Source organism: Myxine glutinosa, chromosome 7, assembly GCF_964187855.1.
Source record: "Myxine glutinosa chromosome 7, kmMyxGlut1.1, whole genome shotgun sequence".
NCBI lineage: Eukaryota > Metazoa > Chordata > Myxini > Myxiniformes > Myxinidae > Myxine > Myxine glutinosa.
Window position 1 is genome coordinate 172,197,540 of NC_136267.1, and position 21,804 is coordinate 172,219,343.

Genomic DNA, 21,804 nt, shown 5'->3' on the forward strand with positions numbered 1-21,804 from the left:
TCACGTGGAAAAGTGAGTGCGGCTGCATCCCAACTCACTCCTGTTTATTATTGTAATGGCCATGTTGTGCTTCGATGCGAGAAGTGGTTGAGGTTTTTAGTTGTGGATGACCTTTTGATTAGAGCAAGCAGTCATTAGGAACTGCAGGCGGGTTTATTAAGCTGGTGAGAAAGTGTAGAAATAGGATGGTTGAAGATGAATGTTGTCAAAGCAGATTATATTTAGTGAAGACAAAGGGAAGCATTGAGCAGAGTGCATGGAATAAGAAGGAGGCCAAGGCAAACTGTTATTTTCAAGTAATTATGCTCAATGCCTGATGAGGAAGGTGCATGGGAATTGATAGCACGATGAAAGGTGAAGGTAGGATGAAAGAAATGGTAGAAAGTGGCCTGTAGTGATCTTTGATGCAAAAATGTCTTTACAATTGAAAATGAAAGTATGATTAAACTTGTGATGATTTGTGGTGCTGAAACGTGGGTGGTGGTAGTTTGTATGTCGTCTGAGGCTGCTTGGTTGCATCATTTTCTCGGAGCGTTGCTGTTCCACCACTGATGCAATGTTACAATTACAAGTCAGCTGGTACTCATTTTGCCGACCTCAGAAGGATTTCAGGCTGAGTCGACCCGCGTGGTGTTAATTTAACGGCTGACGGGCTCGAACTCGGAACCCGAAGATCTCAGGCCAGGAGTACCAACTCACTGGTACCATAAGGTACCATAAAGACCGACCGAAGATGACAAAAGCCAGTAAGAAGGGTCTTGGACTAATTGCGAGATAAGCGGTGTTGGGGTCGGCAAAATAAACTGATGGTGTGATATAGTTTCGAAGAACATGAAGGCGGTGCCTGCACTTCAGGAAGATAGCCCACTTTTGAGGAGGATGCTCCGAGCGGCCAAACCCACTGAATATATAAATTTTGGTCAGAAAAAGAAAAACGACTGCTTGATATTTTTGTGAGTTTCGTTTGTGCCTTTATAAAAAAAAATAATTATGTAAGCAACAACAATTCCAACATTTCACTCACATTGACTGCTCTCGCCAATTGTTTGCCCTTTCACTCAAGACTCGGTCAAACATTTGTGCTGTCTGTAATATGCCAAGAATGAATGCGGGAATGTATTCAAACTACTGCTAAATGCAAATCCAAAACATCATGTGTTTCTGATGAAAATTTACCAAATGTGAGCTTCACCTTCTTTAAATCTTATTTTTGAACTTCGGTATTGAACTTATTTCCACCCTAAATAAATAAAATTCCTGATACGCATAACTTCCTTGGGAACGAAAATTGATAAAAAAAATTATTGACAAATGTATTTCTCTATTGCCAAACATTGTATTTTTTCGCAATCATGATGCTTTTGTTATTTGCATTCTTTAAAGCAAAGAATTAACCTCATTTTGATGATTTACTATATATTCCAGTGTAATTTATATATACATTTTATATATACATTGATGGCACAATAGCACTGTTTAATACATTTCAATGACATGCAATCATGATGCTAGAGCATAGCAAAGATCATGAAATATTACTTTTTCATGGTGTATTTTGTCCTTCCCCACCCTTCTCCCATGACTTCCTGATATCCTGGCAGCCAATGGACTTTCAGGGCTTCCAGCTCTTCATGAACACATATTTGGAAGCTCAGGTTCCACAGGAGCTCTGCAAGCACCTCTTTCTTTCCTTCACTTGCAACTCAATTGGCCAACGTAAAGAGACGAAGGGTGATGCTCCTCAAGAGACAAGTAAGTGTGACCAACAAAATATCAACTTGTGAAAGGTAAACCTTATGTCATTAGATGCAGTAGTGGCGAGTTAATCAGCCCTTGGTTAAAAGATTGCAGATTGGACAAAAAAAATAAAATCGACGCTAACAGGTGATAATAAAAAAGAGTATGTGTGTATATATACCTTTTTTTTAATTGCGAAAATTTGTTTGTCTGTTTGTATATCAATCTAAAGGCTAAACGCTAAAAGGTCAACAACATTGTCAATTTTCTAAAATCTATTTTCATCCGATTGACTTGAAATTTGAATAGGATTTTCATATCAGGCCACTGAATTCAACCACCAATTGTTTTGAGGTCAACATAGGCCAAACGTCAACAAAATATTTTGAGGATTTCGCAAGTATTGTGCTATGTACGATATATTTCTTGTATATTATTTATTTCCATTAACATTGCAGCACAAAAAAGACCCAGTAAATTGAAGTCCAATTGCATTATTTGTTAAACTAAGTTACAATCCAATAATAAAAATATATTTTGCTCCATTGCAAATACTACCTGATAAAGGTGTTTGTGAATCACATTTGATCACGTGGTTTCATCTCACGGGTTGTGTGTATAAAGAGGAGCTGATGTAATGGATGATATTCATTTCATAACATAGATAAGCTGAAGAATCTGGTGAAGCCTTCAAAATTTCCTCTGTTTCTCCTTGCAACGCCAAATCGTTTCAGGGTAGGTGCAATATGTTTTTCCAATTTTTGAACTCAATTGTTTGTCTGAGGGTTGAATATTTTTTTCAAATAATACAAGATAGGCCATCTTGTATGTAAATTACATCTTACCTTATTGTTGAAATGGCATTACATGATATTTTCATCATTCAGATTAGAGGAGGTCATGCCATAAGATACAGTCGTGGCCAAAAATATTGGCACCCTTGCATTTTTTCAAATAATGCACCATTTCTTCCAAAAGATTGTTGACATTTTAAAATCTTTTGGCATCCACATATGTATTTCTTTGGTATTCAGTGTAACAAAACAAAAAAAGGTGAAAAAAATACGAAATCATATCTTATTACACACAGAAATCCGAAAATGGCCCGGACAATATTAATGGCACCTTTTAGAAGTTGTCAGAAATAAATTAGATTTCAAGCAGGTGATTCTCCTTTACTTTGGAATTGAACTCACCTGTGGTGAGTTGCAGGTGCCTGCAATATAAAAAAAAATCACTCATTCAATCAGTTTGAATAGAGAAAAGGAGTCATTCTGCTGTTTTGTGTCACTGTGTGTACTGCAATGAGCATGGAGAAAAGAAAGAAAACCAGAGAATTGTCTGAGCAAGACAGACACAAGATTGTAGCCAAGCACAGACAAACTCGAGGCTACAAGTCCATCTCCAGAGACCTTGATGTTCCTGTGTCCACCGTACGCAATGTTATCAGGAAGTTTAAGGCCCATGGCACTGTAGCCGACCTCCCTGGATGTGGCCGCAAGAGAAAACTTGATCAAAGATTGCAGTGATGGATTGTTCAAATGGTGGAGAAAGCACCTCAATCAACTCCCGAACAGATTCAAGCTGATCTTCAGACACAAGGTACGACAGTTTCAACTTGCACCATCCATCGCCAACTCAATGAAAGGGGGTTCTATGGGAGGAGACTGTGGAAGTGTAACTCATTGGTTGGGACTGGTAACGGAGCAGGTAGTCGCAGGTGACTCATAAATGAATGTCAGGAATTTGCACGAAGATAAGCACGGACCTGGTAATCTCTTGTTCGCCTTGTCACGACCCCGGGCTAGAACACATTCCTAAGCCTTCACTATTGTGAACCAAAACTCCCAGCAGGAGGGGATGTTTGTCAACGCCTGGGGGAGTTAACTGGCGCCGATGAGGCGAGCGTGGATGACCAAGGAGCTTCAGCGGAGAGAGGATTAAGATTTAGCGCATGGAGGATTAACACGAGTGAGCCCATAAAAACAGGAACATACTTTGAGTCAGGGAGACTTGCCACGAGAGTCCATGCCCGACGGAACGAACGAGTGAACCGGCGCTGAGCAGAAGACCGGCCGAAGAAGAAGAACCAACGACTTGAATTACCAAATTCGTTATTGTATTGTAGTTCTTTATTATATTGAAACAAGTGAATTATTAGTTAATAAAGCTTTGCTTTTGTAAAAGCTGTTTGGTCATATCGGAGCCTCCTGAGTCCTTTAACATTCCCGAACAAGACCCAGGAGGACCCCACTGCTGAGAGAGAGACGTAAGAAAGCCCGACTGTAGTTTGCCAAAACACACCCAAACAAGCCAAAATTCTTCTGGGAGAATGTCCTGTGGACAGATGAGACCAAATTAGAGCTTTTTTTAAAGCACATAATCTCTATGTTTACAGAAAACAAAATGAAGCCTTCAAAGAAAATAACACCTTCCCTACAGTCAAACATTTTGGGGTTGCTGTGTTGGCTCTGGCATTGGGTGCCTTGAATGTGTGCTTGGCATCATGAAATCAGGAGATTACCAAAGCATTTTGGAGCACATTGTTCAACTCAATGTCAGAAAGCTGGGTCTCCGTCTAAGGTCATAGGTCTTGCAGCACAAAAATGACCCCAAGCACACTTTAAAAAGCACCCAGGAATGGTTCAAGACAAAATGCTGGACGGTTCTAAAGTGGCCAGCAAAGAGTCCAGATCTAAATCCCATTGACTTGAGACTTGCCAATAAAGACTTGATACTTGACTCAAGTGATTTATTGACATAGTTGACTCAGCTTGTCATCCTTCCAAGGTCGGCAAAATGAGTACCAGCTTACTGGGGCAATAAGCCTTTCGAGTGTCCTGTGTGGGATTGGTGACCCGTTCAGGATTGTACTCATGAGCCAATGAAACTGCCTCAGCAGCTCCTCACAATGTGAAAGATGTGGTTGTTGGTTATTAGTCCCCTACGGTGTACACCGGAGGGGACTATAGGTTTGCACTCCGTCCCTCCGTCTGTCTGTCCGTCCGTCACGCAAAGAACAGTTATTCGGACTTTTTTTCTAAACTCTTAATGCTAATGATTTCAAACTTGGTACATGGTTTCCGCATGATAGGTTACAGATCAAGTTTGAACTTCACGACGTTTCGATCATTTTTGACAAAGTTATGGCACTTTGAACTTTGGTAATTTCCCCAACAGTTTTCCGGACGACAGACTGCCTGTAGGGGACATGTATTGCAGCGCAATACTCAGAATGCTTGTTTTAATATATGAGCGGGAGCTATACTGGAATACCGTAAATGCAGGAAAAATATTTTGGTTTAATGGATGCAAAAAAGCATTGCATAAGCCAATAAGATTCTTCCTGGACACACAAAGCTCTTTAAGTAGTTTTCAATGCTTTCAATGGTAAATCAGATAACATGACATTTCAATTTATTTTGACCTGGCTCATCCAAAATGCAGCCTATATTTTATGATGCATTTGTTCACACATAACACTTCCTCTAAACATTATACAAATCTTCAGACATGCAATCTGACTTGAACATTGAAGATTGAAGATCCAGACAGTTCAACAATGCCGACTGACTTGAACAATATCTCAATAAAACTCTGCTGAAGCCTCTCCTCTACTTCCTTTGGCATGTGTAATTGCTTCCACAATAATCCTGCAATCAGTATCCCTGTGAAAACCAAGTTCATAACTAATGTTTGTTCAAACAACTCCTACCAAATATTTTGCATTGTCAGCTTGGAAAGCTAACTCACTAAAGGACGATCACTGAAGGACAAAACTTCATTAACCTTGTAATTTGAAGACATCAGTTGTTATAAAAAGTGAGGCTTCAAAATCAATGTGTCCCAGCAAATGTGTCTACATCCAAAAAAAAGCAAATAAAAACATCTGCAGCAAATCATGTAAATAATTTAGAAAGATGCTGGCACCTGGATAACTAACTGTCATTGGGGTATCATTTCCCACTGTGTAACATCTCCCATGAAGGAGAAAGTCGAGAAGAACAGCTTGGGACAAGACTTACTGCTTGAATTTTGTCGAGCTCAAAACCCTGGGTTTTTACCAGTACCTACTCATCTCCCATCTCAGTTAGTGTTGCCCAAAACATGCGAGTTTAACCTTAAAGATGTACAGGTTCCTGGTTGACCTTGATATCTCATACGCAACTGGTGTTGAAGCGACAGTGCCATTGTTTTAAAACCTGTGAATCTCTCTTGACTGGTTGTCTTTCTCTGCTCTTCTCAAGATCCTTTTATGAGAACGTACAGGGATTTCTGTTGAATAGAAAGTAGCATATTCTCTGCACTATAGTGCAAAATAACTCAGAGGAACTTGACCTATAGTATCCTATCAAAGTATGTTGTGTGGTTTGACAAGCTGAAGCATATGAGGGTGATAATTGAAGAGTGGATTAAAGTAGCTTCTACCTTTCGAGGCAATCTTGGGTGTATAAGCTTATCCAAGACAGGTCGTTACTAGGGAGTAGGTGAACAATCTCTGAATAGCAAAGCCAAATGTATAACCTTGATTACAAAAGAACCTGAATGGATTTTTCATACAGTCTTTGCAAAATTGTGAAGCAGTAAGGGGCCATTCAAAAATTATGTAGCGCATGGGGTGAAGTGATGCATGTGTGAGAAGTGTTATGATTTATGGGAGCGAGACATGGGTAATGAACGTAGAGCAGCAACAAAGGCTGAAAAGGGTGGAAATGCGAATGGTTCGATGGATGTGCGGAGTATCATTGAGAGAGAGGAAGACAAATGATGAATTGCGAAAGATGATGGGAATAGAACCTGTGATTGATGCTGTGAAGAGGAACAGGTTGGGATGGTTTGGTCATGTGTTGAGGAAGGATGAAAGTAACTGGTTGAGAAGAGTGATGGAAATGAATGTAGAAGGAGGTAGAGGACGGGGAAGACCGAGAAAGACCTGACTAAAGGTGGTGGAAGAAGAAATGCGGGCAAGGGGGTTAAAAAGGGGAGATGCAGAAAATAGGGCAAAATGGAGAATATTGTCATGGGGACCGCAAGGCTAACTTCCGCTCTAGCAGGGAAAATGGCCTTAAAATGCCTGTTTGTTTTTTTGGGGTTTTTTTTGCATGGGGTGAGGGTTTATGCCCAAGCGTTGTGGAATGCTACAGGCATGAGGGGGTGTTTCCAGTACTGTGACATAACGCTACATCAATCAATGGCAACTTTGTTCCAGGCACCTTTATTTAAAGATACACATATTCAATACATAATTATGAAAGCAAATCGCTTTGTTTAAACATCATCTTCCCATGTATAGTTTTTCAAATATAGCTAGTAGCAACTGAAAAAAACCAGGATAAATAGCATCCCATGATTACGGTATAAAATAGTGGGAGGGGTGGTGGAGTCTTCATCGAGCGTTACGTAATATTGTAGGGTGCATTACATTACACCATCGAAGCATTACAGAGCAGGAGAGTTACAGCGTCGTGGGTGTCAGATTTGGGCAAACAATGCATTATGTAATTTTTGAATGCCCCCCTAAGGCATATAGCAGGTTTTAACACTTTGCCTGTCTCAGTCGTTTACTCATTGCAATGAAACTGCAAAAGGAATGTGAATCAGTGGCCTGAAAACTTGAGCATTCAAATGACTTGAATATGCTCCAGTAGAACTCATTCTATTCTTAATGTTAATCTTAATTCTTAATCTACACAAGCTATTTACCTACCTTAGGGTGGGCATTGTATGATGTATTTTTAAAAATGGTGTATTTATAAAAATATAAATAAAAAGTTTTTAAAAGTTTGTTTTTTTAATGGTGTATTTACCATTCTGTAGCTCACATTAACTCCATTTGTGGCAAACTGGGGAAATAAATTGTGAACAACTTATGAACCCTGCTAATTGCCGTCTGCTCTGGATCTATAAAATATATTATTAATGTAACTACTACTATATTATTCACGAGACCTTTGTGCTATTACTAAACAGAGATGTATTACTGAATCAGTTTTTTTTTTTAATACACCATTGCAAATTTGAGTACAATGCAAATTTGAGTTTGAATACAATGTGTATAATACACCATTTTGAGTCCATCATTTTAAAAAATACATCATAAATAAATACACCATTTTTAAAAAATACACCATTTGCAAATTTGAGTACAATGCAGTACAATGCAAATTTGAGGGGGAATACAATCGTTGCTGAAGCTATACAACTGAGTACATTGACACCCCCATAATTTGGGGATCTATATTGGTTTGCCAGGTGTATGTGGAAACTCGTGCCATCACAACAATAACTACATTCCAATACAACATACTAAATATAACCATAGATCTGAAGGCAGCCATGTTAACCTTTAAGCCAACACAAGGCATTCATATATTATATATTATATATTGTATATTATATTGGGCTGACATGATGGCCTAGAGGTACGCACACTCACCTCTAAGTTGTTTAGCCTGGGTTCGAATCCCGACCCAGCTATAAACTGTCATCCCGGTGTTTCACAGGTAGGATGATTCATCCATGTGTGTGCAGTCCTTCGGATGGATGTTAAACCAGGAGTCCCGTGTGACAGCATGGGTTGGTGAACGTTAACAGATCCCATGGTGTCCTTCGTTAAGAGTAGGCGAGCATCGCCGGGACCATGGATGGCCAAATTCCAAATTCCTGCCCCAACTAGGTGAATGTCAGGCCTGGCCAGGCCTTTTCGTGAAAGACTTGGGCCAAGCTTCCCCCGGCCATCCCCACATGGTGAGATAACAGTGGCCGTTAAAGAACAACAACTAAAAAAATATTATATATTGTATATTGTATATTTATTGTATATTATATATTCACAGATTGCCTGGTGTTGCCTTAGCGGTTAGGGTGCGGGCTTGGGATCCTTGAATCCTGGGTTCGAATCCCGGTCGATCGCTGAATTAACGCCAGGGGGGTTGACTCAGCCTGTCATCCTTCCGAGGTCGGCAAATTGAGTACCAGTTCACTGGTAATTCCCTGTGTGTCGCAAGAGGCGACTAACAGGGTTGTCGGCAGGAAGGGCATCCGGCCATAAAACATTGCTTCAAAAAAGGGGACCAAGGTGCCCAAAAAAGGCCAAACCCTGCTCTGTGGGGAATAATGGCCTTTAAAAGGTGGTATATGTCGTGAAAATCAAGCGCAGACACGACTTTCCTCAGTGTAGGCTTTAATATCATTTAGATCGATAATATCTCCTGTAACAATACATGCAACAATAGGCATTAAATCAGAGCATTTCAAGCACAGCAAAGGTAGCTTCGATATAACAATGGTTCGCGCAGCGCAGCCTTTGGGGCGTACATACCATTCAACTACTGGATAATGTCACAGTGAGTCCCGCCGGAGTGTCCGCACGCCCCGAGTGTCCCGGGTCTTATAGACGGCCCCCCCTTTTTCGTGGCGAGCATCCCTGGGTTCACCTTGGTATAATTTCACTACATTCTCCCCGTCGTTAAAACAAGACTACCGCTCGGCAGTTCGCAGGCAAGCATCAGCAATAAATGAAAGGGTCACGTCAATCCACGTCAGTCAGTCCACCCGTAGCGGTCGGGCTGGCGAACCTCCCTGCCAGTTCGTGTTCGGAATCTACCGGGCACGGCGTCCCCAAGCCCGGAGTCCCCCGCGTCGGAATAGCCGCCGGAGGTCGTAGTCGGAGGGGGCGCCCCTGCGCCTTCGGGCACGGGAGCGGGGGACGACGGGAGTAACAGTGGTAGTTCCATAGGGGAAGCTTCGATAGAGTCCATAGACTCGTAGACGGGTTCGTCGATATCCCTGTCGTCGTCCCCACATGGGGCGAGATGGCGAACGGAGACAGTAGACTCGCGGCCATCCGCCGTTAACACGCGGGCATGCTCGGGATTAGCCTGGAGGACCTGCACCTTGTCAACAAGGGGGTCGTACTTGCTAGTGCGAACCGCTCGTTTGAGATAGGCGGGCCCCGGTTCAGCGAGCCAGCTGGGTAAAGACTGGATACTGCCGGAGCTTCTAGGGTGGTGGAACAGTCGTTCGTGAGGAGTCTGGTTGGTGGCAGTACATAGGAGAGCCCGGATCGAGTTTAGAGCGGCAGGCAGCGACCACGCCCATTTATCGAGGCCTCGGCCGAGGGTCCGAAGGCTTAGCATGACGGCCCGCCATATAATCCCATTAAAGCGTTCGATCTGTCCGTTAGCTTGGGGCCGGTACGGGGTGGTGTAGCTCGAAGCGACATTATTTTGGAGCAAGTAGCCCCTCACTTCCTGGGACAGGAACACCGCACCCCGATCGGTATGCACGTAGGCCGGATATCCGAACATAGAAAACAAATTCTGAAGGCACCGAATAACCGTGGCAGCCGACATATCCCCGCACGTGTAAGCAAAGGGGAATCGGGAATACTCATCGACGATAGTGAGCAGATAGCGAGAGTTGCTCGACATTGGCAGCGGCCCTTTGAAGTCCATCGCCAAGCGCTCCCACGGTCTAGTAGCCCTAACGAGTGTCCCCAGGGGAGGGCTATAAAAACGCGGTTTGAGTTCCGCACAGACCGCGCAATCACGGCAGATGCGGCGGATGTCCTCCATCGAGTACGGCAGATTGCCCGCGCGCACAAAATGCGCGAAGCGCGTCACCCCGGGATGACACATAGTGCTGTGCAAAGTGCGCAGCCCCTCCAAAGTTACGACCCCCGCGCAAGTGGCCGGCCTCGATAAGGCGTCAGCGACCAGGTTATCCTTCCCCGGGCGGTATTTGATGGTGTAGCAGAAGTCGGCGAGTTCGATACGCCAGCGGGTGATTTTCTCATTCTTAATGCGCTGAGCATGTAAGGTGTCGTACATAAACGCAACACTCTGTTGGTCCGTGATAATTTGGAAACTCCGCCCAAGCAGATACGGCCGCCATCGCCGAATAGATTCGACGATCGCGTACGCTTCCTTTTCGACGGACGAATGCCTCCGCTCGGCGGAGGTGAGAGTCCGCGAGAAGAAAGCCACAGGGCGGCCTCCTTGGGAGAGGGTCGCCGCTATCGCATGGTCCGAGGCATCACTCTCCAAAACGAAAGAGGCACTCTCGTCAATCGTTGCGACAGCGGCGCCAGCAATGTCGACTTTAAGGCCCTCGAAGGCCGCCAGGGCGGCCGGGCCCATGGGGAAAGTGTCGCAGGCCACGAGGGGGCGGAGCTTAGCAGAGAAATTTTGCACCCACTTCGAGTAGTGGGCGAACAGCCCTAGAGCGCGTTTCAGCGAAGCCCGATCGCTAGGCGGAGCCATATCGAGCAAAGGGCGCAGACGCTCCTTATCTGGAGAGACGGAGCCATGGGTCACGGTGTACCCCAGAAGGTCTACCGTGCGTAGAGAGTATTGACACTTCGCCTCATTCATGGTTAAGCGATATTTCCGCGCAACCTCGAGGAAGCGTTTTAGATTAGCGTCGTGATGCGCCTGGTCGTACCCACAAACCGTAAGATTGTCCAGATAGACAAAGACATCCGTCAAATGCTCCTTCGCAACGAGGTCATCCATAGCTCTCTGAAAACAAGCGACGCCGTTCGTTACCCCAAAAGGAAGTCTCGTGAACTGGTACAACCGCTGACCCGATTCAAAGGCCGTAAAGACGCGATCAGCCCTAGAGATGGGGACTTGATGATACGCACTACGTAGATCGAGAGTGCTATAAACGGAATACAGGGCCACCTGGCGTACCAGGGCGTCCATCCCCGGTAATGGGTAGGCATCCAGCTGTGTAAAGCGATTAATCGTTTGCGAATAGTCGATTACCATTCGCCTGCGGTGAGCCTCACTCCGCACCACTAAGACTTGGGCCCTCCACGGAGACCTACTGTGTTCTATGATACCGTCCTTCAAGAGCAGGGCCGTTTCCTCCGCAATGAATTGCGCGTCCGCGCGAGAGTAGCGCCGCGATTTGATGGCCACAGGGGTACAATCAGTGGTCAGGTTGGGGAACAGTGAGAGTGGCTCCATGTCCATTTGAGCGAGGGCACACACAGCGAGCGTGTCCGGCCCTCCGAAGTCCATCTCTAAACGACCATGCCGCTTAAGGAAATCAAGTCCTAACAGAACGTCAGCGCATAAGGCCGGTAATACCATGAGATACACGTCCGGGAACGTGCGCCCATTTATCACAAGTTTCAATCGACACGCCCCTTTTGTGCTCAACCGAAGTCCCTGAGATGCCATGAAGATCCGGCGGGTTGTCCCGAGAACCGGCCACCCATGTTGTCGCACGAGACGCTGATCAATAAAACTATCCGTGGATCCCGTATCAATTAAAGCTTGCGCAACAACGCCCGCGACCATGAGCGGAATGAAGGCCTGCGCTAGGCCGGCAGACCCGGCAGGTATAGTTCCGGCCGGGCGAGAAGATCGCGCCTCGCGGGTGGATCCCACGCCGGCTGCAATCCTTCGGGCCTCAGCAGGAGCATTGAAGTCAGTTGGCTCTTCGGTAGTTTCATTTGCCAGAGTGGGTGTGGAGTAGTCGTGAGAGAAGCCTCCAGACGGCGCTCGAGCCACGGGAGAAAGTTCACTGCCATCTGCAGAGTCATATGCCAAAGCGGGTGCATGTAATTCGCAAGAGCTACCGCCAGATGGCGCTCGAGCCACGTGAGAAAGAATTCTGCCATCTGCAGAGTCATATGCCAAAGCGGGTGCATGTAATTCGCAAGAGCTACCGCCAGATGGCGCTCGAGCCACGTGAGAAAGAATTCTGCCATCAGCAGCTGGACATGCCAGAAGGGAAGCATGTAATTCGCAAAAGCTGTCATCAGATGGCGTTCGAGTCACGTGCTGCGTTTGCCGCACCTCGAGAGGCAATTCCAAAGTGGGCGCATGTCGCTTGTTTGAAGGAGGCGTTTGCACGCCAGTCAAGGTTAGATGCTTTGTGACCGGTCGCGTTTGCGCCATTTGTTTCGGCGGCCCGACGTATCTCACCAAGGTCGGGCGAGAAGCCAGAGGCCCGCGAGGAGGAGGGCGGCTCATCAAAGCTGTGCAAGGCGCCCCGTCCGGTGCTCGATCCATTGGTTCAGCGATGAGCACATTCAAGGTCGCTCGGGAATGCGTGCCCCGGGCGGCCTTTCTGCAGACTTTTGCAAAATGGCCTTTAGTGGAGCAGAGGTGACAGGTCGCCTCTCGGGCCGGGCATTCAGTCCGGGGATGCTGCCGATTGCCACAAAAATAACATTTTGCATACCGGGCAAGCCGTGGCCGGGCAGCGGCAGCTGCAGTGAGGCCGGATGCGGAGTCCGCTTCCGGAGCACCCAGGGACTCGGCCGTCGTGGTGGTTGGGTCCTCCTCCGTATCCTCGGCGATGGCCCTCTCGGGTCGCGCGAGTTGCGAGGTCCCCGCCACGACTCGTGGGTTATCATAGGCGGTCAATTGTTGTCGAGCATCTGCATAAACGCGCGCCAGCCGTAGTGCCTCTGTAAATGTCAGCTCCGCGACCTCCAAGAGACGCAGCCGCAAGACTCCAGAACTAATTCCGGATATGAATGCATCTCGGAGCAAATCGTCTTGAACTTGCTCATGAGTCCGGACGTCCTGCACACAATCTGCCAATAAATAGCGCAACTCCTGCGCATAGCGATCGATCGATTCAGACGGTTGCTGCCGTCGCTGAGAGAGTTGATGCCGGCCGTGCACAGCGCTCCGTTTCTTTATGTAAAGGCGCTTCAGCTCGGCCAGGGCCGTATCATACGTCACAAATCGAGAAATGGTCTTGTACACAGTGTGATGGACCTTGGACTGTAAGACGGACAGCCGTATCTCAGCGGTTGGCTCCGTCTCGTGAGCAGCGAAGTAGTTCTGCAGCGTGTTGAGCCAGTGAGCAAACTCCGATGCAGATCCTTCAGCCAGAGGGTCGGCACCGAGAATCGGAACCACGATCATCTTGTGGTCAGCCATGGCGAAATAAATGATATTAAATGTCGTGAAAATCAAGCGCAGACACGACTTTCCTCAGTGTAGGCTTTAATATCATTTAGATCGATAATATCTCCTGTAACAATACATGCAACAATAGGCATTAAATCAGAGCATTTCAAGCACAGCAAAGGTAGCTTCGATATAACAATGGTTCGCGCAGCGCAGCCTTTGGGGCGTACATACCATTCAACTACTGGATAATGTCACAGTGAGTCCCGCCGGAGTGTCCGCACGCCCCGAGTGTCCCGGGTCTTATAGACGGCCCCCCCTTTTTCGTGGCGAGCATCCCTGGGTTCACCTTGGTATAATTTCACTACAGTATATATTCACAGATTAAAAAGGTATTTCTTGCTTTTTGTTGCAGTCTGTGAAAGACAGAATCACCTAAGTTCAACAAGTGTCCATTGTTCCTTGCAGTAGCAGTCAGCTGACTTGTTTATCATTGCTAAGCATCCCTTGGGAAGGAAATCATTCCAGTGACGTGTTTGACACACTCGCCTTCATCTAGTGACAGCACCTTTTTAGTATAAATAAATTAAAGGTTAAAAAAAAAAGGCAAACATTGTGACAAAGCCAGGTATGTGCACCTTGACCCCATTGGAAATGTATGCAGTCCCACAAGCGTCGTGGGTGTCACACCAGAGTCACACACCAGAGTCTGAAGGCCGAAGCAAATGGTTAAACTAACGCATGATTTTGACTTGCTGACCTTCATCAGCATGTAAGGTACTCTCCCTCCTCCCCCATAACGAGTTGAACTGACAATCTATTGGTCAGAACCATTGCAGCAAGTACGGTAGTGATGCAAGAGTTCACGCTCACCATTCCATATTGATGAGGTACGATTTGACATTTATACGGTACTGGAAATAATGATGGAAACACACACAGGATATGCACGAAAAAAAAAAAAAGTCAACCATTTGCTATATATAGAGAAAGACACCTTGTTTTCCTGCTGCCATTCTGCAGTTTATCAATGATTGATTGTGGAATGTTAGTCCAAATATCCCATAACACTTTCAACATGTCAACCAAGGTGTTTCATTGCTGTTCGAGGTTCTTCGCATCTATATAACCCTATATGGCCTCAATGATGTTCATATCATGGCCTTATGCAGACCATGGCCTCTTTGTGAGTGTTACATCAGCATCTTTACATTCCAGGTAGTTTTTCACCACATCGGCTGTGTTCTTGCAGGGCCCTTGTCACGTTGGAATACGAATCCTCACTAAATGCGAAGTGTTCCTCATGGAATGTTATGATGGAACAAACTGCAATTGCCATGCAGAGTTGCAAAATATTACTTCACCGGAATTGGACAGTGCTGAGTGTTTCAAAAAGTGTTTACATTGAGATTTTCCAGATTCCAAATCTTCCATGCATTTTGAACTGTGGTATCTGTCCGTTTGTCTGTCTCCCGTTTATGGTGGTCGCTTCCTGTGCTACGTATGAAAAGCTGCTCAAGCAGGCAAAGCTCAACATTCACTTTTGAAATGATGACAGAACAGGCATGAATAATGTTGATGTCAAATTTTATTTTGCAAGCAGGATATTTCAAAGTATTTTCAGGCAAATCCAACGTCTGCCTCCCGATGTTGCACCACCATTTTGTGGTGGGTGGTGTAAGTGGCTCAGAGCTTTGGCTTTGTGCAATACAATTTACCTTTTTAAAACCCGCAAACTAATTTAAATTTTTCAATGTATCCTGATCTCTCACAGATATTCTTCATTAAATTTGTTCCTCCAGTGTCTTTGACTCATGGAGGAGCTTTTATTCATATATATATATATACAGACTTGGCATTTAATATGGAATATTTTTTTTGTGGGGGTGAACTTACTTTTCAAGATGTCTTAGAATCAAAAGTTCATTGGAATTATGTTGAAATTATTCTAGATTTTGTTAATGTGACCTTGAAAAGAAACAAAAACCACATTTGACATTTCGAAGCAAATAAATTGATCCTTGAAAGTGATGTAAACTGATATCGAACTCAATTCACGGACGGTACTGTGTTAAACTTCTGTACGTTTTCCAGAAGTATCTCTTTATTTTGCACATTAGCCAATTTTTTTTTAAACAAAAACAAAAGTTAAATTACGACTGGGATTACGGACAGTAAAATTACAGTTCAGTACTTCGTGTAACCCCCACGAGCATTCAGGAGAGCACGTACACGTTGAGGCATGCTGTTCACGAGATTTGCCAAGGTTTGGACAGGAATCGCTTGCCATGCAGTGACAATAATCTGCTGCAATTCATGCACAGAGGTCGGCTGCTGGTCCAAGTGGTCGATTTGACGCGTTAATTCTGGCCACAAGTTCTCTATCAGATTCATATCCGGGGACATGGCAGGCCACTCCATATGCTCTACACCACGGTCAGCAAGAAAGTGTTGGATCATGCGAGCACGATGAGGCCATGCATTGTCATCTTGGAAGACAAAGTTTCCTCGAAAGGCTGCACGAGCAAATAGAAGCAATGTTTCTGCCAGAATGGCCCTGTACTTGAACTGGTTCAGGTTTCCATTCAGAACAACCAGGTCAGTTTTGCCCCCTGCATGAAAAGCAGCCCAAACGGTCACCCCACCACCTCCAGCTTGGACTCTTGGCACTATACAATCTTTGTTGTAGGCTTCATGCACTTGTCTGCGCACTCGGATGCGGCCATCTTGACGATAGACCAGAAATCTAGACTCGTCACTGAAGATCACATGATTCCAGTGTCCTGGCTGCCATTGACGGTGCTCTCTGGCCCACTGCAATTGGCGCTGGCAGTGTTGTCTGGTCAGGCGTGGCTTTCTCAGGGGACGCCTGGCACGATAGCCTGCTTGAACCAGTCGTTGGTTGACTCGCCTTCTGGATACAGGCACATTTGTCAGTTGCTGCCACTCAGCCCTAAGCCGATTAGCTGACTTTGTACGGCCATTGCGGACTAACCGGTGCAGCTGGCGATCGTCCCTCCTTGTGGTTCTGCGGGGATGTCCTGGCCTCGGTATTGGAGTAGGGACACCCCTCTGAGCATTTCGTTTCAGGATCTTTGACACCTGACCTTGAGTGATGCCATACTGCCGAGCAATAGCACGCTCTTTCATGCTGTAATTTCGTAAAGCCACCACTCCATGACAAACAGCATTGTCGAGTTGACGGACCATCTCCAGAGGAAGCGGCAATAACTTTTGGAGACGTGCAGCAGTTGTTTTCCACTAATACAGAACGCAACAACCCTTGTATACCCGACTGTGAAGCCAATTGTCAAATGCACCTGTCCGTACATTTTGCCACGCCACCTGTGATATAATCCTGTTGTTGACTTCTTGCTGCGACAGACAATCAGTGACATGGTTCTTTTAACAAATAAATCACCAAAGTGTAAAAGAAACTCACCAGATTGATATACTGAGTTAAGAAAGTAAACCCAAGTCAAGAAAAAAAAATATTCCATATTAAATGCCAAGTCTGTATATTCAGTCATACCCCGTTTTACGCCATTTCGACCTACGTCAAATCCGACTTTACGCTACTCTTCTAGAGTAAATTTCAGTTCAGCAAACGTCATTATGTGCGACTTTACGTCACTCCTACGGACGTGAATTTTTTTTTTCCTTAAAAATGTATTTAAAATAAATAAAATAGTACATAAATTAACAATAAAATAAGCTAAAAAACAATTTAAAATACAATAAAAAGCACATTAAAAAAATATAAAAATGTACGTACAGTATACTGTACGTACACGCAGCTGCTGGTTCTCATTCAAAACAGAGGCGACGTACAGTATTCCTTTACTGTGTCTGTGTTAGCCATGGGTCCTAAGAAGGATAATGCTAGTGTTTCCAAGCGTAATGTGGTTACGATGGAAGATAAGTTAAATCTGATTAAAAGGTATGAAAAAGGTGAAAAAGTGTCGGTGATAGCGCATAGACCTTATCGCGAATCGGAACCGCAATGCATCATGGGATCGGAAAGGGGCAATAGCGCCGCCGGCGGTCGCTGTCACTTTGACAGACTGCTTGTTTACATTGACACACTATGTGATCCTTACCACTTTAAACTACTTTTAGGACTTTTTTACTGTGACAAATTAACTGTGAACTGTGATCAGCCCATGAGCCAGTATTTGCAAGCCAAGGACACCGTCGCAAAACTGAAAGCCGCCATTGCAGTATGTAACAAGAAGCTTACTGTTTCGGACATAGCAAACTGTGATGAACTTGTGAAACTTTATACAGGTTTACCTAGTTATGACCTGTTTAAGTGGTTATTAGCAGAAGTATCCCCTCATGCACAGAACCTTCATTATTATAAGGGGAAATTATCAATGGAAGACAAGACCTGGCAAATAAACAATACTACAAAACTCGGAGTTAAGCGATCTCAATCTTTAGAGGATCAACTACTCATGACACTCATGAAGCTTCGGCTTAATCTTCGCGAGGAGGACCTCGTATTTTGCTTTGGATTAGGACAAAGCACCGTCTCACAAGTTTTGTTCGCAAGTGTACAGCTAATATAAGTCAAGACCTACTCTCAAGTGCCTTGTTGGTATTACACCTAGCGGAACAATTTCATACATTTCCAAACCTACAGGAGGAAACACGTCGGACAAAAAAATTGTAAAGATGACGAACATTGTCGACACGTTCCAGCCCGGCGATATTTGTATGGCCGATCGAGGTTTCAACATTCAGGAACTGTTCTTGCATAAGCAGATTGTTTCTCTTCTCCAATGGGAACCCCCCTTTCCCTCAAATATTTCTTTAAATCGCTGGATTTTAATGCCAAAAAACGCTGAATTTCTTTCACATTAGCCATCTTCCTTTCCGTAAACACAGCGTCGATTGTAGACAGACGCTTCCTCTTCTGGGTTCGTGTTTACCTTTGCCCCCTTTTCGATCCCATCATGCTTTGCGGTGGAGCGCCCTCTGTTGATATTTACCGATTCGCGATAAGGTCTATGCGTTAGGGCTGCCACGGTCGACGGTATCGACCATCATTCATGATAGGGAACGTATTCTCGCATACGTCACTGAAAAAGCGCCGCCGGGTAAGACTGCTAAAATGTGTGTTTCTGTTCAGAAGAGACGCCATGTTTAAGGTGAATAACATCATCTTATTAATTTTATTTATTATTCTTTACAAGTTCATTTATTAATTGTGTTCATTACTCATTAAAAAATCTGTCTAAAATGTGTTTTTAGTGTTCTTTAAGGTTTAGCGATAGTTATATACTTTCGCGAGTTATTCACTCTAGTTTTACGGTGTTTGTCTTCATTTTAAGGCATTTTTAAGGCTTTTTTTTTTTGGTATACAAGATCGAGGCTCGTGAAAGAGCTAAAAGGCATTACGCCCGGTTTACGTCAAAAACCGAGTTACGTCACGGCTTATGGAACCAATTAATGACGTAGGCCGGGGTATTACTGTATATATATATATATATATATATATATATATATATATATATATATATATATATATATATATATATATATATATATATTTCCCTTAACAATGTGTTTCTTAATCCTACTGCATTGGGGTTCCGTGAAATTGTGGTCACTGGGTCGGCGAATAATACACCTTGCCGTTTCAATAAACCCATGTAGATCAGAAAAATGATCTTTTATTTCAATATATCTTTTTCTGAAAGTCTGGTTCAGAAACTTGTGTATTTGCGATGGTAAGACATTGGAATCACTGTATGTGGGGAATTCCTCAATGTCATAGGATTCCTCGTCAGACATGTCAGAAGCACTATCTGGGACCCCTGGCTCTTGAGACACCAGAATATTCTGTGGTGTGCAGGTGTCATCCTGTCCTCTTTTTGTAGGAACAGGTTGAGGGAGAGGTTCCACCAGAACCCCAGGTAATGTAGGGGGGGGGGGGGGCGATTCTACAACCTGTTGCACAATTTGAGGTTCTTCCTCGGGACAATCATTGTGCTCAGGTACATTTTCTAAATTGGCCGGTACAATGACTTTCATTTGAACGATCGCCATCAGGTGTGTTGGAACACTGAGAGGTCGAAATTTGCTCTTTTTGCCCCCCAGTAGAGTCTCGACCCGACTTGTCATAATCCGCACAAGGATTTAACGTAGTTTGCACTCCAACCTCATCTGGAGGTAGCGCATGCAACTCCTCCACGTTGGGCTGAAGGTCCATATCGGCCGCAGGCAGAGGATCTGCAATCTGCATTCACATTTAGCAATACTTCATATCGATTACTCATCGATGTTTTATCAGGTGGTACCGAGTCCAATGCATCGGAGTCTAACACCACCTTCTTTTCCTTACGGAATAGAGGGACATTCCGAGGTGTTTTCCTCTTTCTCAAATAGGAGACGAGTGTAAAACCATCCCAAACGTTTTCATTTGCGGAGGTTTTCGATGTCGATGGTACGTTTTCTGTCACAGTATCAAGGGGTGTTGTCTGCTCGGCCACTGCGGGGGCAATTTGTGGACAAAACCGTTTTAGATGCCCAAAGTTCCCACAGCCGAAACATTTTAACGTTTCCGTGGATGCATATACCTGGTACTCATGATTATCCACACGAAATGTAAATACCGCGTTGAGCACCTTGTCCACATAGGTTGCAGGAAACACAATGTACATCTGCCGCCGGAAGGACATGATGTGTTTAGCCTGCTCGTTGCGACACCCCAGAGATAACATCGTGATCTCCGACACCCCAGAGATAACATCGTGATCTCCAACACCCCAGAGATAACATCGTGATCTCTGACACCCCAGAGATAACATCGTGATCTCCGACACCCCAGAGATAACATCGTGATCTCCGACACCCCAGAGATAACATCGTGATCTCCCACACCCCAGAGATAACATCGTGATCTCCGACACCCCAGAGATAACATCGTGATCTCCGACACCCCAGAGATAACATCGTGATCTCCGACACCCCAGAGATAACATCGTGATCTCCGACACCCTAGAGATAACATCGTGATCTCCGACACCCTAGAGATAACATCGTGATCGCCGACACCCCAGAGATAACATCGTGATCTCCGACAGCACTGTACCATACTGAGAAAGCTCTTTTTAAATTAAATCATTTTTCAGGAATGGGGGACAATTTGATATCAAGACTTTCACGGCTGGGGTGTCCAGTGGGGAGACCAGGACAAAATGTCCATTCTCGGAAGACAAACCGGTCGCCACAATTTCATGCACAAGCTGCTCTTCAGCCACGAATATAATCACACGTTTGTTCATCCGTGAAGCTGCACGGATTTTCTCAAGCCCGATTATGTTATCCACCGCAATAACGATGTCCTCCACGGTGACCTCGTTAGGGGGACCACAAACCACGCCATGTTTCCGCGTCAAGCCCTCAAAGGCAGCGTAGCGGGAACGTGCCGACATTTCGACGATCGGAAAACCCTCGGCCTAAGCCGAGATGGATTTGAGGAGGGTGGAGAGCTTTCTGTACCAGTAGGGGGAAAAAAAGGGAAAAGCGATACTCTGCATACATCAGCACGAGCGAAACTATCACGAGGAAACACACCTCTCAATGAGGAAAAGGGCGAGAAATCACGACAACCCGTTACCCGTCAGAGTGCCGATGGACTCACCCCTTAATCTCACCGAAAGGCGTGGGCTCTCTCTCTCTCTCTGTATCTCAGGGGAAGAAACGAAAGTGGGAAAAATAAAAATAGAGATAGCAACATAAGCGAGGAATGCAATGGAGGCGGGGAGTGAGGTGAGGGTGAGGCGAACGAGTGGGGTGAGGCGAACGAGTGGGGTGAGGCGAACGAGTGGGGTGAGGCGAACGAGTGGGGTGAGGCGAACGAGTGGGGTGAGGCGGACGAGTGGGGTGAGGGGAACGAGGGGGAAGGGGAACGAGTGGGGAGAGGGGGGGAACGGTTGGAGGAAGGGAAGACCGAGCGGGGGGAACGGGCGTGGAACTGGGAGGCGGGGGGAGGAAAATGGGAGGGGAGGACGAGGGTTGTGGTACCGGGTTTGATGAAAATGGAGTGGTCGTGGTGGGGGGAGACAGAGAATACACAATGTGAATATTGTAGCGGCTACCGCTAGGTTTATACAATCGCCTTGCACCGACCAAGGACGCGGAGCGATCACCATGCCGGGCTCGTCCAGGACGCCCGGGC

The 21,804-nt window shown here is 45.3% G+C and overlaps 1 protein-coding gene across 4 annotated transcripts in view; it reads left to right on the plus strand.

The window, feature by feature from the left end:
* The first annotated feature begins 1,592 nt into the window (after positions 1-1,592).
* The window catches only part of LOC137431840 (diacylglycerol kinase beta), a 199,824-nt gene continuing 179,612 nt past the window's right edge, over positions 1,593-21,804 (plus strand). For 2 of the 4 annotated variants that reach the window (XM_078782564.1, XM_078782565.1), the window contains exon 1: positions 1,593-1,752. In XM_078782564.1, the coding sequence (XP_078638690.1) occupies positions 1,605-1,752 (148 nt within the window). In that variant the 5' untranslated portion in view covers positions 1,593-1,604. The remainder of the gene's footprint in view (positions 1,753-21,804) is intronic. The other 2 variants (XM_078782563.1, XM_078782561.1) reach the window with 1 other exon arrangement.